At 36.4% G+C, this 13,808-nt stretch overlaps 1 protein-coding gene across 1 annotated transcript in view; it reads right to left on the bottom strand.

Moving 5' to 3' along the window:
* Positions 1-3,946: 3,946 nt before the first annotated feature.
* The window catches only part of LOC136043748 (NBAS subunit of NRZ tethering complex-like), a gene marked incomplete at its 3' end in the record, with an annotated part of 153,175 nt that continues 143,313 nt past the window's right edge, over positions 3,947-13,808 (bottom strand). Inside the window, 2 exon segments of the mRNA XM_065728669.1 lie at positions 3,947-4,185; positions 13,677-13,808. Coding sequence (XP_065584741.1) covers positions 3,947-4,185; positions 13,677-13,808 — 371 coding nt within the window.

The following is a 13,808-nucleotide window of genomic DNA, read 5'->3' as shown; positions in this document are numbered from 1 at the left end:
GGAGATGTGAAATGGAGACGATGGATAAAATTGCTGAGGATCTGGAAGATGCGGCTAGACGGCATAATAGTAAAATATTATACTGGCATGTTAATAAATTGAAAGGGAGTAGCCGATCCGGACTAGTCCCAGTTAAAGATAGAAATGGGGCCACAATTAGTGATAAGGAAAAAGTTAAAGAAAGATGGGTGGAACATTTTGAGAATGTGCTAAACCGAGATACAGTTGCAGGAAAAGATATAGATGAAAATGAAAAAGTTTGTGATACCTTGGATGTGAAGGAAGATTTGTTTAGTGAGGAAGAATTAGCGACAGTACTAGAAGGATTAAAAAATAATAAGGCCCCAGGTGCTGATAGTATGATTAATGAGTTCCTTAAATATGGTGGCTCTGAGGTTAGGAATAAGCTACTGAAGATTATGAACATGATTTTTGAAAAAGGGGAAGTACCCAATGATTTTAGGAAAACCTTAATTAAACCACTGTATAAGAAAGGTGACAAGAGTGAATGTCGTAATTATCGAGGCATTAGTCTGGTCTCTGTAGGTAGCAAATTACTGAGTAATATGATACTTTTTAGACTGAGACATGCTGTAGACAAAGTTTTAAGGGAAGAACAATGCGGTTTTAGAAAAGGTAGAGGATGTGTCGACCATGTTTTCACTCTTAGGTTAATAATTGAGAAGTCCCTTCGTTGTCAAACACCTTTGGTCCTTAGTTTTATCGATTATGAGCAAGCTTTCGATTCTGTTGATAGAACAGCGTAAACAAAGGTCTTATCGTTATATGGTATACCAGAAAAATACATTAAAGTGATTTGCGCTATGTACGAGAATAATACTGCTGCGGTTAAGGTAGGAAATGAGGTTAGCAACTGGTTTTGTATTAAATCAGGAGTTAAGCAGGGTTGTGTTCTATCCCCCTTTATATGGATCATTTTGATGGACTTCGTCTTAAGGAGCACAGGAAAGGCAATTGGAGACCATGGAATCAAATGGGGAGGAAGAACGCTCCTGGACTTAGATTATGCTGATGATTTAAGCATATTAGATGAAAGTGTGAGCAAAATGAATGAATTTTTAGAGGTTTTACGAGTTCAGGGTGCTAAAATAGGCTTGAAAATTAATGTTAAGAAGACTAAGTCACTAAGGCTAGGAATAAGTGAAGATGAACAGGTGACCTTAGGTAACGAAAAGATTGATCAGGTTGGGAGCTTCAGTTACCTTGGTAGTATTATTAGTAAAGATGGTGGAAGCAGTGAAGATGTTAAAAGTAGAATAGCTAAAGCTCAGGGTGTTTTTTCACAGTTAAAAAAAGTTTGGAAGAATAGAAAGATAAGCCTACAAACCAAGATTAGAATATTGGAAGCTACAGTGATGACAGTGGTCAAATATGGCTCTGAAGCATGGACACTCCGAAAAGCAGATGAAAATTTACTAGATGTTTTCCAGAGAAATTGCCTACGGATTGTTCTGTGTACCCGGCTGACTGACCGTATTTCAAACAGTAGGTTGTACGAAAAGTGTGGTTCAATCCCGCTTTCTGGGGCTATAATGAAAGAAAGGTTGAGATGGCTAGGCCACGTTCTACGGATGAAGGATGACAGATTACCGAAGATTGTCCTTTTTGGCCAACCGTCTGGGGCTACACGGAAAGCAGGTCGTCCTTGTCTGGTTTGGGAGGATGTCATAAATAAGGATTTAAAGGAAATGGGAACTTCCTGGGAGGGTGTAAAGAGGGAGGCTTTAAATAGATTAGGTCGGAGGAGGAGCGTGCGTAGCTGTGTTGGCCTCAGGCGGCTTGGTGCTGCAGCGAGTTATTAGTAGTAGTAGTAGTAGTATTTTTGCTATGACGGTGACGTCATTAAAGATATTTAAAACATATATGTTCACGTAGAAATCTATTAATGTTTAAGTTTAAAATGACTGATGAACTTACAATGGCAAAAGCCGATGAAGATGCTCAAAGAGTCTATGCCAAAAAACTTGCTGCTGATAGAGAAAGTCAGAAAAGAAAGCGTGCCGAGGAATCAAAAGAACAGCAAGGAAACAGGCTTGAGGCTGATAGAGAAAGAAAGAACAGAAAGCGTGCCGAGGAACTACCAGAGCAACGCGAAAGCAGACTTGCTGCTAAAAGAGAAAGTGAAAAAAGAAGGCGTGCCGAGGAATCACAAAAACAGCAAGAAGTCAGGCTTGCTGCTGATAGAGAAAGTAAGAAAAGAAAGCGTGCCGAGGAATCACAAGAACAGCAAGAAATCAGGCTTGCCGTCATTTTTGCTATGACGGTGACGTCATTAAAGATATTTAAGACATATATGTTCACGTAGAAATCTATTAATGTTTAAGTTTAAAATGACTGATGAACTTACACTGGCAAAAGCCGATGAAGAGGCTCAAAGAGTCTATGCCAAAAAACTTCCTGCTGATAGAGAAAGTCAGAAAAGAAAGCGTGCCGAGGAATCAAAAGAACAGCAAGGAAACAGGCTTGAGGCTGATAGAGAAAGAAAGAACAGAAAGCGTGCCGAGGAACTACCAGAGCAACGCGAAAGCAGACTTGCTGCTAAAAGAGAAAGTGAAAAAAGAAGGCGTGCCGAGGAATCACAGAAACAGCAAGAAATCAGGCTTACTGCTGATAGAGAAAGTAAGAAAAGAAAGCGTGCCGAGGGATCAAAAGAACAGCAAGAAATCAGGCTTGCTGCTGATACAGAAAGTGGAAGAACTGCTCAATCCTCTTTGAAATTGCCTCTGAATTTGCATTCTACAGAAACTCCCACGTGCAATATTTCCAAATCATCTGGGATGGGTAAAGTATTGCAGCAATGCAAACTTATTATTTGGGATGAGTGCACAATGGCACACAAAAAATCGCTCGAGGCTCTGGATCAATGCTTGAAAGATTTGAGAGGGAAGTCGAAACCCTTTGGCAGCACATTAATATTGCTTGCGGGAGATTTCAGGCAAACATTACCTATAATACCTAGATCAACTCCTGCAGACGAAATGAATGCTTGCCTGAAAAATTCTCATTTATGGGCACACGTAAAAATATTAAAATTAACTACAAATATGCGTGTCCGATTGCAAAACGATGACTCTGGTCAAACATTTTCAGATCAATTGCTGGCAATTGGAAACGAAAAGCTCCCAGTAGACTCAATTTCAGGACGTATACAACTACCCGCTGATTTCTGTAATTTAGTGACGTCCAAAAATGAATTGATTGAAAAAGTATTTCCGAATATTCTAAAAAATTATAAAAATAATAAATGGCTAAGTGAAAGAGCGATTCTCGCACCCAAAAATATAGACGTCCACGAAATCAACAATATTGTTTTGACCAAGATTCGAGACCAGGCAGTCCTTTACAAGTCAGTCGACACAGTTTTGGAACCAAATGAAGCGGTTAATTATCCATCTGAATTTTTATTGTATTTCGGACACTTTTTGTATAAATACTATAGTCCTTTGATGGAGAGGGGTTGAGAGCCACAGTTGTATCAGATACACGATTTTAGTTACAGTTTGCGATTTTTTTTCTCTATCTGTCAAATTTAAACGAATAATGAATATGATGGTGATTTTTAATATGTGCTCATTATTCCACGGAGAGAGTTAGTACCATTTAGGGGGAAGGGAAACACTCTTATCCTCTCTGGTTGTTAAGTGAAAGCCTCTCATTACATAAATACAAACAAGTCTAGGATGAATGAAGGGTCATAATGTGAAACAAACTTCTTTTAGTGAGCACTAGATTTTAATAATTCAGGGAATGAGGGAGCTCCCGACTCCTGTTTACAAATTCCATATGCCATGCAGCTGGAAAACATATGGTAAAAGAAGCTGATTTTTTTCCAAAAATATTTTTTGGACGATCCTTTGACTAAGAATGTTAAGATTAGTTAGAAAAAAAATAATGTGTAGCCTTAAAATTATCTAAACAATATTACCGATATTTTTCTTGAGTGAACTTTGGCCACTCGCTAACCATCTTGAGTATCTCCCGAAGCTGAGTTGCGGATTGACTGTTTGCAAGTAGGTCAGAAAGTAGCTCATATCTCATTTCTTCGGAGCCAAAGGTGTCTTCATTTATTTTATTATAATCAAAATTTGGCCAATATTTTTCAATCTGTTCGCGAGAATCCCCCAGTAGTAGTAAAGATCTAACTGGCTCTGATTCTTTCCATTCCTAAAATCAGTAGAGAAAATAGGCAAAAAAAAAAAAAAAATCCAAGATTAAATCTAAAATCAATAGATGAATAGAAGAAATTAGAATCCTATTTAACAAATATGTTCTCACTTTTGAGTCGACACCTTAATTTGATAGAAGAAAAACAAATGAAAACTAAAACGAGGCTATCAAAAGAAGAAGTTCTAAGAAATTTTGTGAGAAAAAACAAATTATTACCGCAGGTGACTGTGCCACTATCGCAAACCCTTTTTATATTAAGTTAATTCTTAATGTCACAAAACAAACCCTTTTTAATTAATATTGATGTAAACAACAAACAAATATCCGATATTCCTAAAAATTTGTCACAAACTTAATTGAGTCTACGGTATGATGAGGCAGACAAAGGCTTGCTGGGCTGGATAGCTTAAATGACCTAGTGTATGATGCCACAAGATTTTGAAAGAAGTGGAACATAGCCTCTTGTCTTGTTCCGATTCTTTTGATATCTTTTAGTATCAAAATTCCGTTTTTTAGAGTTTTGTTTACCATTGAGCCGGGTCGCTCCTTACTACAGTTCGTTACCACGAACTGTTTGATATGATTTTCTATTAGCCCAGGGTAACGAGTTGTTAACTAACAAAAAGTTGTTACTAACAATTCTCGGAAACATTTTCTTTTAAATACAACTCTCAAATGACGGGAACTCAGAAACTTAGTGTGTTTCACAAATAGTAATACCTGAAAATCAATATTCAACACTTGTATTTGGATAATATAAAAAAAAACAATTTCAAGCAGAATTTCAGCCCCCTGGCGTCTAGACTTAAGGAAGAATGGTCTGCTCTTTTTCCCTCCTACTTGTATACCTTTTTGTCTAAGACTAGAAAAGTGAACATTCAGTCCTACAAATTTTTAAAATTTGTAATTTTACAAATTTTTATATATAAATTTTTATATTCGCTTATCATAAAGCCATCTGAACTGTAATATGGTTTGTACTGTAAGAATATCATTTCTAGGTTAACAAGCCCCTAGCTTTGAATCCCTTGAGAAGTAGATTAAGGTTTACAGTTTTGACTCCTCTTGTCATAAACCAATCTTAATTGAATTAATTGATACCAAACGAGAGAATACCGAGGTTTCCTTTATCGCAGATCAGTATATGCTTACGACCAATAACGACCCAATTTTTGGCACCTTGGCTTAGTAAGTTTTCATTTTCAACGTTTTTATCCTTTGCAGCGGTTAGAAAAAAAAAGTAGCGGGCCATGTGTGAAAAATGGAAAGAAGAATATGATTAAAATAAACCATTGAGCCATGACCCACCCCCAAGGGTTAGATCTGTGTTTATCTATGCTTATTAAGATAGTTCTTAATACTAAGTCATTTGGTAAAATTTTGGGATATTTTGTTTTGAGAAAATCTTTATATGCACGACTAATTTTTTTATATATATTTATTTATCGTTATTATTTTTTGTTTGTTTGAGAATTCAAGGTCAGAGAAGAAAACAGTTCAAGCACAATGCTCGGCGTTTCCGTAAAGCTAGAAGCGTACTACAACAAGAAAGATAACCTCTGTGGGCGAAATTCTTCAGTTTACCTTGAGTAATTTTGGCACGGTTTAAAATGGAATCTACCTCTTTACTTTATTACAAATAAAACAAGGCAATATAAGCGTTAGGGAACACTTACAACCAAGGATGTATCCATGGTGGGATACTGGGTTTGACCCCCCCCCCCGAAATTTTGATCCGACTTGTAAAAAAGTAGTAAAATGCATAAAATTTTTGATTCGTCCTTCAAAATTTTTCTTTGTACCCCGCCCCCCCGGAGACAAATAATTCCCCCCAAAGAAAAACCCTAGACGACCCTTTCTTTCAACCGTAGAAATAGCTCAGCCACAAAAGGCAAATGATGTCATATTGTTTCCGATTGGCTATTCACTATGACAATGATTTGTCTGACAGTTTATATGCGAATATTACCCATTTATCTAAATCATTAGAACTAAAGATTTAAATTTGACAAGCTTATATTAGCTGACAGTTATTCTATTTCATAAGGATGTATTCTATTCTAACATGTGGTCAGTTAATTATTTTTGTGATACACATCCATGCTTATGTATTGGTCTGAAAAGTTAGAATGGACTGGAAGCAAAAATACGCTCAGGATAACTATTTTAAGTCATTAATTAAACATACTCTCCAAAAAAGAACTTTTTCAAAGAAAAGTAAAGGCAATTTAAAGCCTAAGATCAGCAGAAACAAATACCTGTTAAAAATTCAAACTAGAAACGACCAGAAATTACTATTAAAGAACAGATGAAGCCAAAAACGAACGGAAATTAAATAAACAATCTTAGCAAAACACCATGGAACAAGTACTAATACTAATGAATAAATTTCAAGAAATTACTATTGAAGAATAAATGAAACCCAAAACGAACAGAAATTAAAAAAGAAAACCATAGCAAACAAACATACAATAGGTACTAATATAAATGAATAAATAAATATTGAAACGAGTGAAACTTAAATTGTATATACAAATGAAGCTTGAAACGAACAAAAATCACTACAAACAAAAGTTTGGGTTTTGCATCCCTCTCATAAAAGTCTAAAACCTATAAAGTCTAAAAGTCAATGGCACTTTACCGAAAACGAATTATGTTACAAATATTTGTACTGAAACCTTTGTACAGATTACAACATTGAAAATAAATATAAAATTAGAATAGAATTAAATTTTGAAGTGATGAGCTATCAGCAATTAACATAATTATGTATCATATATCAAGTTTAATTTTATTAGTTCTTTCCAAGACTGTTCAAGACAAACGTAGTTTCACTACAAATAAGAAGTTTGGATACTGCCCCCTTCCTTAACTGTAAAAGTCTAAAGCCTACTCCGTCATTACCAGTTCACTGAAAACGAATTATAGAACAAATAGTTTCTTTTCCAGTTATTACACCATTGAAAATGAAATAAAAATTACAGCGAATTAAAATCTTGAAATGATTGTCTTTCAACAATTGATAGTATCATATATCAAATATTCAGTTTGATTGTATTTGTACTTTCCAAGACTGTTCAAGACATATAATTTCCAGTAAAGCGCCAATATTTAAGTTTCACTCGTTTTAATATTTATTTATTAATTTAAATTAGTACCTATTGAATGTTTGTTTCCTATGATTGTTTTCTTAATTTCTATTCCTTTTGGGTTTCATTTACTCTTCAATAGTAATTTCTTGTAATTTATTTATTTATATTAGCACTTGTTGTAGGTTTTTTTGCTATTATTGTTTATTTAATTTCTGTTCGTTTTGGATTTCATTTATTCTTTAATTGCAATTTCATGTCGTTTCTAGTTTGAATTTTAACATGGATTTGTATCTGCTGATCCTAAGTTTAATATAACCTTTACTTTTCTTTGAAAACCTTCTGCTTCAGAAAGTTTTTTAGATTAATTTTTGTTCGTTTTTGACAGCAAAAAGTTTCAAGTTTTTAGAAAATGCCTTATTTCAAAATCAATTTTTTTTTCAACACCAATCTTTCATCAAAGAATCAAAACTAGTATCAAAGTACCAAAGTATCAAACAGTTCGTGGTAAGAACTGTAGTAAGGAGCGACCCGGCTCAATAGTAAACGAAACTCTAAAAAACGGATTTCTGACATAAAAAGAATCGAATTTTCATGCCGATTTTAAATATACAAGTTTCATCAAATTTAATCTGTGTCATCAAAAGTTACGAGCCTGAGAAAATTTGCCTTATTTTGGAAAATAGGGGAAACACCCCCTAAAAGTCATAGAATCTTAACGAAAATCACACCATCGCATTCAGCGTATCAGAGAACCCCATTGCAAACATTTCAAATTCCTGTCTACAAAAATATAGAATTTCGTATTTTTTGCCAGAAGACAGATCACGGGTGCGTGTTCGTTTTTTTTTTCTTTCCCAGGGGTCATCGTATCGACCAAGTAGTCCTAGAATGTCGCAAGAGGGCTCATTCTAACGGAAATGAAAAGTTCTAGTAACCTTTTTAAGTGACCAAAGAAATTGGAGGGCACCTAGGCCTCCTCCCACATTCATTTTTTCCCAAAGTCAACGGATCAAAATTTTGAGATAGCCGTTTTGTTCAGCATAGTCGAAAACCATAATGACCATGTCTTTGGGGATCACTTACTCTCCCATAGTCCCCGGGGGAGGGGCTGCATGTTACAAACTTTGACCAGTGTTTACATACAGTAATGGTTATTGGGAAGTGTACAGACGTTTTCAGGGGGAATTTTTATTTTTTTTTGGGGGGGGGGGGGGGTTGAGTGGCGGGGGCTATGTGGGAGGATCTTTCATTGGAGGAATATGTCATAGGGGAAGAGAAATTCAATGAAAAGGGCGCAGGATTTTCTAGCATTATTATAAAAAAAAACAATGAAACAATAAACATGAAAATTTTTTTTTCAATTGAAAGTAAAGAGTAGCATTAAAACTTTAAACGAACAGAGATTATTACGCATATGAGGGGTTCTTCTCCTCCTAAATACCTCGCTCTTTATGCTAAAGTATTTTTAGTAATTTCAACTATTTTCTGATTCAGGGGTAATTCTTAAAGAGTTGGGACAAAACTTAAGGTTTAGTGTAAAGAGCGAGGTATTAACGAGGGGACAAACCCCCTCATATCTATATATATAAAAATAAGTTGTCTGTCTGTCGAGTGACGTCACTGTCCGCACATGACGTCTGAATTATTTCATCATATACCAATTCAAAAACGAATTTAATCAAGCCGAAGTAGCTGAGTTGGTAGAGCGTTAAGTTTCAGGTTCTAGGTCCGAGAGGTTCCAGGTTTGAACCTTGATTACAAAAGAAGAAAAAAAACTAAAAAAGGTGAAAACTACAAAAAAAAACTAAAAAAGCTAAGAAACTAGAAAAAACTAAAAAAAAGGTAAAAAACTAAAAACTAAAAAAGAAAAAAACTGAAAAACTAAAAAAAGGTAAAAACTACAAAAAAAACTAAAAAGAAAAAAAAACTAAAAAAGGAAAAAAACTGAAAAATAAAGGAGAAAAAGAAAACTACAAAAAAAGTAAAAACTACAAAAAAAACTAAAAAGAAAAAAAAGTAAAAACTAATAAAAAAAACTAAAAAGAAAAAAAAAACTAAAAACTAATAAAAAAAAACTAAAAACTGAAAAAGAAAAAAAACTAAAAAAAGGACACTCAAAGAGAAAGCGACCGGGACACAGGGAATGTTCGATTAGCAATCACCATCAACAAAGCACCGGGACACAAATGACGACCGGGACACAGGGAATATAAATGACGACCGGGACACTCAAAGAGAAATTACATACCAGGACACCGGGACACAAATGACGACCGGGACACAGGGAATATAAATGACGACCGCGACACTCAAAGAGAAATTACAGACTGGGACAACGGGGCACAAATGACGATCGGGACACAGGGAATATAAATGACAACCGGGACACAGGGACACAACTACAACAGGGACGCCGGTGGGCACAGGGAATGTTCGATTAGCAATCACCATCAACAAAGCTCAAGGGCAATCATTAGAATAATGAGGTATAGATCTGAATACAGATTGTTTTTCCCATGGACAATTATATGTTGCATGTTCAAGAGTTGGTAAACCTGACAATCTATTTATATGCACAGACAATGGGACAGCCAAGAATGTTGTATATTCGCAAGTTTTACGTAGTTAAAAACATATATATATCTATCTATATTCACAGGTGGGACACAGGGACACAACTACAATGGCGCGTAACTAATATGGCGCGTACCGACTTACGCGCGCGGGGGGGTTTTTGGGGGGGGGTCGCGAAGCGCCCCCACCAACTTGGTTTTGGGGTGGCGCGAAGCGCCATCCCAACAACTAGTACATAATAAAAATATAAGAATATAGAAGTTTGTTACGTAGGTTAATTCTGAAGTTACGTATATTTTTTACTAATAAAAACGTTCGTTAAAAAATTGTAAGTTCTAGTTGCCTTTTTAAGTAACCGAAAAATTGGATGGGAACTAGGCCTCCTTCCCCACCCCTTATTTCTCAAAATCGTCTCATCAAAACTAAGAGAAAGCCATTTAGCCAAAAAAAGAATTAATATGCAAATTTCAATTTAATAATTTATGTGCGGAGAGCCAAAATCAAACATGCATTAATTAAAAAACGTCCAGAAATTAAATAGAGGCCGTTCCCTTCTCAACGCCCCGCTCTTTACGCAGGATTTTTTTACTCTTTAATAAAGTAGAATTGAGAGAAAGACTCAAACTTTAGCGTAAAGAGCGGGGCGTTGAGAAGGGAACAGCCCCTTTCATACACGGAGTAATTTCTGTTCGTTTTAAGTTTTAATGTCGCTTCTTACTTTCAGTTAAAAAAAAAAAAAAAAACAGTTTTTTTATATTTAATTTTCAAAGTAAAGCAAGCATTTACGTAAACAAGATATCAAAGTAAAAAAAAAGTATCAAAGTAGCAATAAGCAAGTTCCGCAACTCAGAGCCATTACCCCGGGGCTGGGGTGGGAGGGCTCAAACCCGAAAGCATATTTATTTGGCCTTTGAACTATTTTCAACAAAATGTCTATCTCAAAATTTTTACCGGATGCCCTCTGGGAAAGTAGGGCGAGGGCTAATTGCCCATTGACCACTTTTGACTCTTAAAAAGAACTAAAAGTTTCAATTTTCGATCAAATTAGCCCTCTCCAAAGTTAATACGACCATCACTTCGACAAAACAGTTATATTCTAGTAATGAGCAACTTACACAAGTTAAAATCCTTTCCCTGGGGGCTATAGAGGATTTCTAACCCCTAAGTTATAAGAATTTGAATTTAGGACTATTTTGAACAAAATGGCTATTTCAAAAATTTTATAAGATGCATTTGGGGGAAAAAGGCATAAGGGGGGAGGGGTGTTGCTTTTTGATCATTTTCGATTCTTAAAAGGGGGACAATAAATTTCAATTTCCGATCGAATGAAGTTCCTCCAAATTTTATACGACCAGGTCTTCTATAGAAGCTTTATATGTTAACGATAAGCTGCTAGTATAACTTACAGCCCTTTCCCCCAGGGCCGAGGTGGGAGGTTTAAACCCAGAACCATAGTTATTTGACATTTGGAAGATTTTGAACAAAATGACTAGCTCAAAATTTTGATCGGAAGTATTTAGAAAAAAAAGCCGAGGGGTTGCCTACCGTCTGATTATTCTTGACTTTTAAAAATGGAGCTAGAACTTTCAATTTAAATCGAATAAGGCTTTTCCGAAGTCTTATATATGAATATGTGAAACCTTATATACGAACAATGGACAGCTTGCATAAATTATAGCCATTACCTGGAGGCAGTGGGAGGTTTTGTCAACCCCGAGGAATAATTATTTGAATAACTTCACCTCTTGACTATTTCGGACATAATGGCCATCTCAAAATTTTGATTGGATGCGCTTGAGGAAAAAAGGGCATGGAAAGGGGAGGGGGGCTTGATACCCTGCAAACACGTTTGACTCTTAAAAAGGGCACTAGAAATATTTATTTCTAATTGAAAGAGTCCCCTCCGAAGTTTATAACAGCACCCCTTGCATATGAAATGCCTCTGGAGAAACAAAAATGGAGCCTTATGGCATTAGGGTTGGTGGAGAGAGGCTAGTTGCCATCGGATAACTTTTGACTCATAAAACGAGAACTAGAACTTTCAGTCTCTAATCATTTCAGTCCAATTCGAAGTATGCCCCCGGGCATACCTTACAACCCTTCCTCAGATTTTGGTGTGGGGGGGGGGTGTGGATCCCGAAGTTTTGCCATCTGATCGTAAGAAGAGTTCAAACAAAACTGCCATCTCAAAAATTTTGATAGGATACATTTGGGGAAAAGAGGTGGGGGGGGGGGGTAGATGCCCGACGATCACTTTTGATGACTCTTAAAAAGGTAAATAGAAATGTCAATTTCCAATCAAATGAGCCTCCTCTGATGTTTATACGACCCCTTACAGAAACATAATCTGGCCCAGGGGCATAACTTATAACACTTCCCCCGGGCTCTGTGATGACCCCTGAGTTTTTGTTATTTGATCTTTAAACTATTTTCAACAAAATGGCTATCACAAAGTCTTGATAAGATGGATTTAGGGAAAAAGGGCCTTGAGGGGAGGACTAGCGGTCCTCGGATCACTTTTGACTATTAAAAAGGGCACTAGAAATTCCGGGGGGGGGTTTGGACGATCCTTTTTGACTCACAAAAAGGAAACTAAACTTTCAATTTACAATCAAATGAGCCACCTCTGAAGTTTATAAGACCTCCCCTTACATAAAAATCTTATATGCCCTCGATGCATAACTTAAAACCCTTGCCCCCGGGCTCTGGGGGTTTGTATCAACTCCGGAGTTTTTATTGTGATTTTTGAAGTATTTTTAACAAAATGGGTATTCCAAATTTTTTATCGGATGGGATTAAGGAAAAAAGGGCGGGGGGGGGGGCTAGTTGCCCGTTGGTCTCTTTTGACTCTTTAAAAGTGAACTAGAGCTTTCAATGCCCAATTAAATGATCCCTCTTTAATGTTTGTACGAGCATCTTTTGTATAAGAACCATATATGCGACCAGACCATAACTTCCAACGCCTGCCCCTGGGCCCTTGGGGGCTGTTTCGACCCCAGATTTTTCATTATCTGATGTTTGAACGATTTTTAACAGAATGGCTATCTCAGAATTTTTATCGTATAAACTTGAGGAGAATAGTGCGTGAGGGGGGTGGGGCTAGTGGCATTTTGATTTCTTTTGACTCTTAAAAAGTGAACTAGAACTTTCAGTTTCCAATCAAATGAGCCCTCTCCAAATTTTATACGTTCACCCCTTTTATAAGAACCACCCATGCCCCCAGGAAATAACTGACAACGCCCGCCCCTGGGCAATTTACAACCTAATGAGCTCTTTTTGCAGTTTATACGAGTATCCTTTCTAAAAGAATCACATATGCCCTCAGGGTATAACTTACAACACCTGCCCCTCGGCCCTGGGGGGTTGTGTCGAACCCAGAGTTGCTATCGACCCCAGAGTTGCTATATGATCTTTGATCTATTTCTAAAAAAATGGTTACCTGAAAGACCAAAAAAGAACGTTTGGTTACCAAAAAAGAACGTGGGGGGGGGCTAGTTGCCCTCCGATCATTTTTGACTCTTAAAAAGGGCACTAGAACTTCAAATTTTCAAACCAATGAGCTCCCTCTGAAGTTCATACGACGACCTTTTCCATATTAAGTGCCTCTGGGAAATAAATTATAATAAAACATTGGAGCCGTATGGCCCTTACTATAGGTAACGCTATAGTGTTGCCGCTAATCAATTCTGAAGAGCGGCAGTAGCGACATTATATTTCGATGAGCCTTTTTTCGTATTAAATTACTATTGACTAAAAAGACGGATTTGATTAGTTCCTTAAATTAATGCTATAAAGGTGCGCCGGACTGAAAAAAAAAAATACCTTAGGAATTACAGGAGCGGTGAACAATCTAATAGATAAGTCTATCGTTTTATCTGCTAAGAATTCATCCACTGGACCTTTCACATCTTCTTCTAGAACTAAGTCACTATCTTTGGCTACTCGTTTAACTTC

Source organism: Artemia franciscana, unplaced genomic scaffold (genome assembly GCF_032884065.1).
Source record: "Artemia franciscana unplaced genomic scaffold, ASM3288406v1 Scaffold_923, whole genome shotgun sequence".
Classification (NCBI taxonomy): domain Eukaryota; kingdom Metazoa; phylum Arthropoda; class Branchiopoda; order Anostraca; family Artemiidae; genus Artemia; species Artemia franciscana.
The sequence above is the reverse complement of the archived record's forward strand: the minus strand, read 5'-3'. Positions and strand labels throughout refer to the sequence as shown.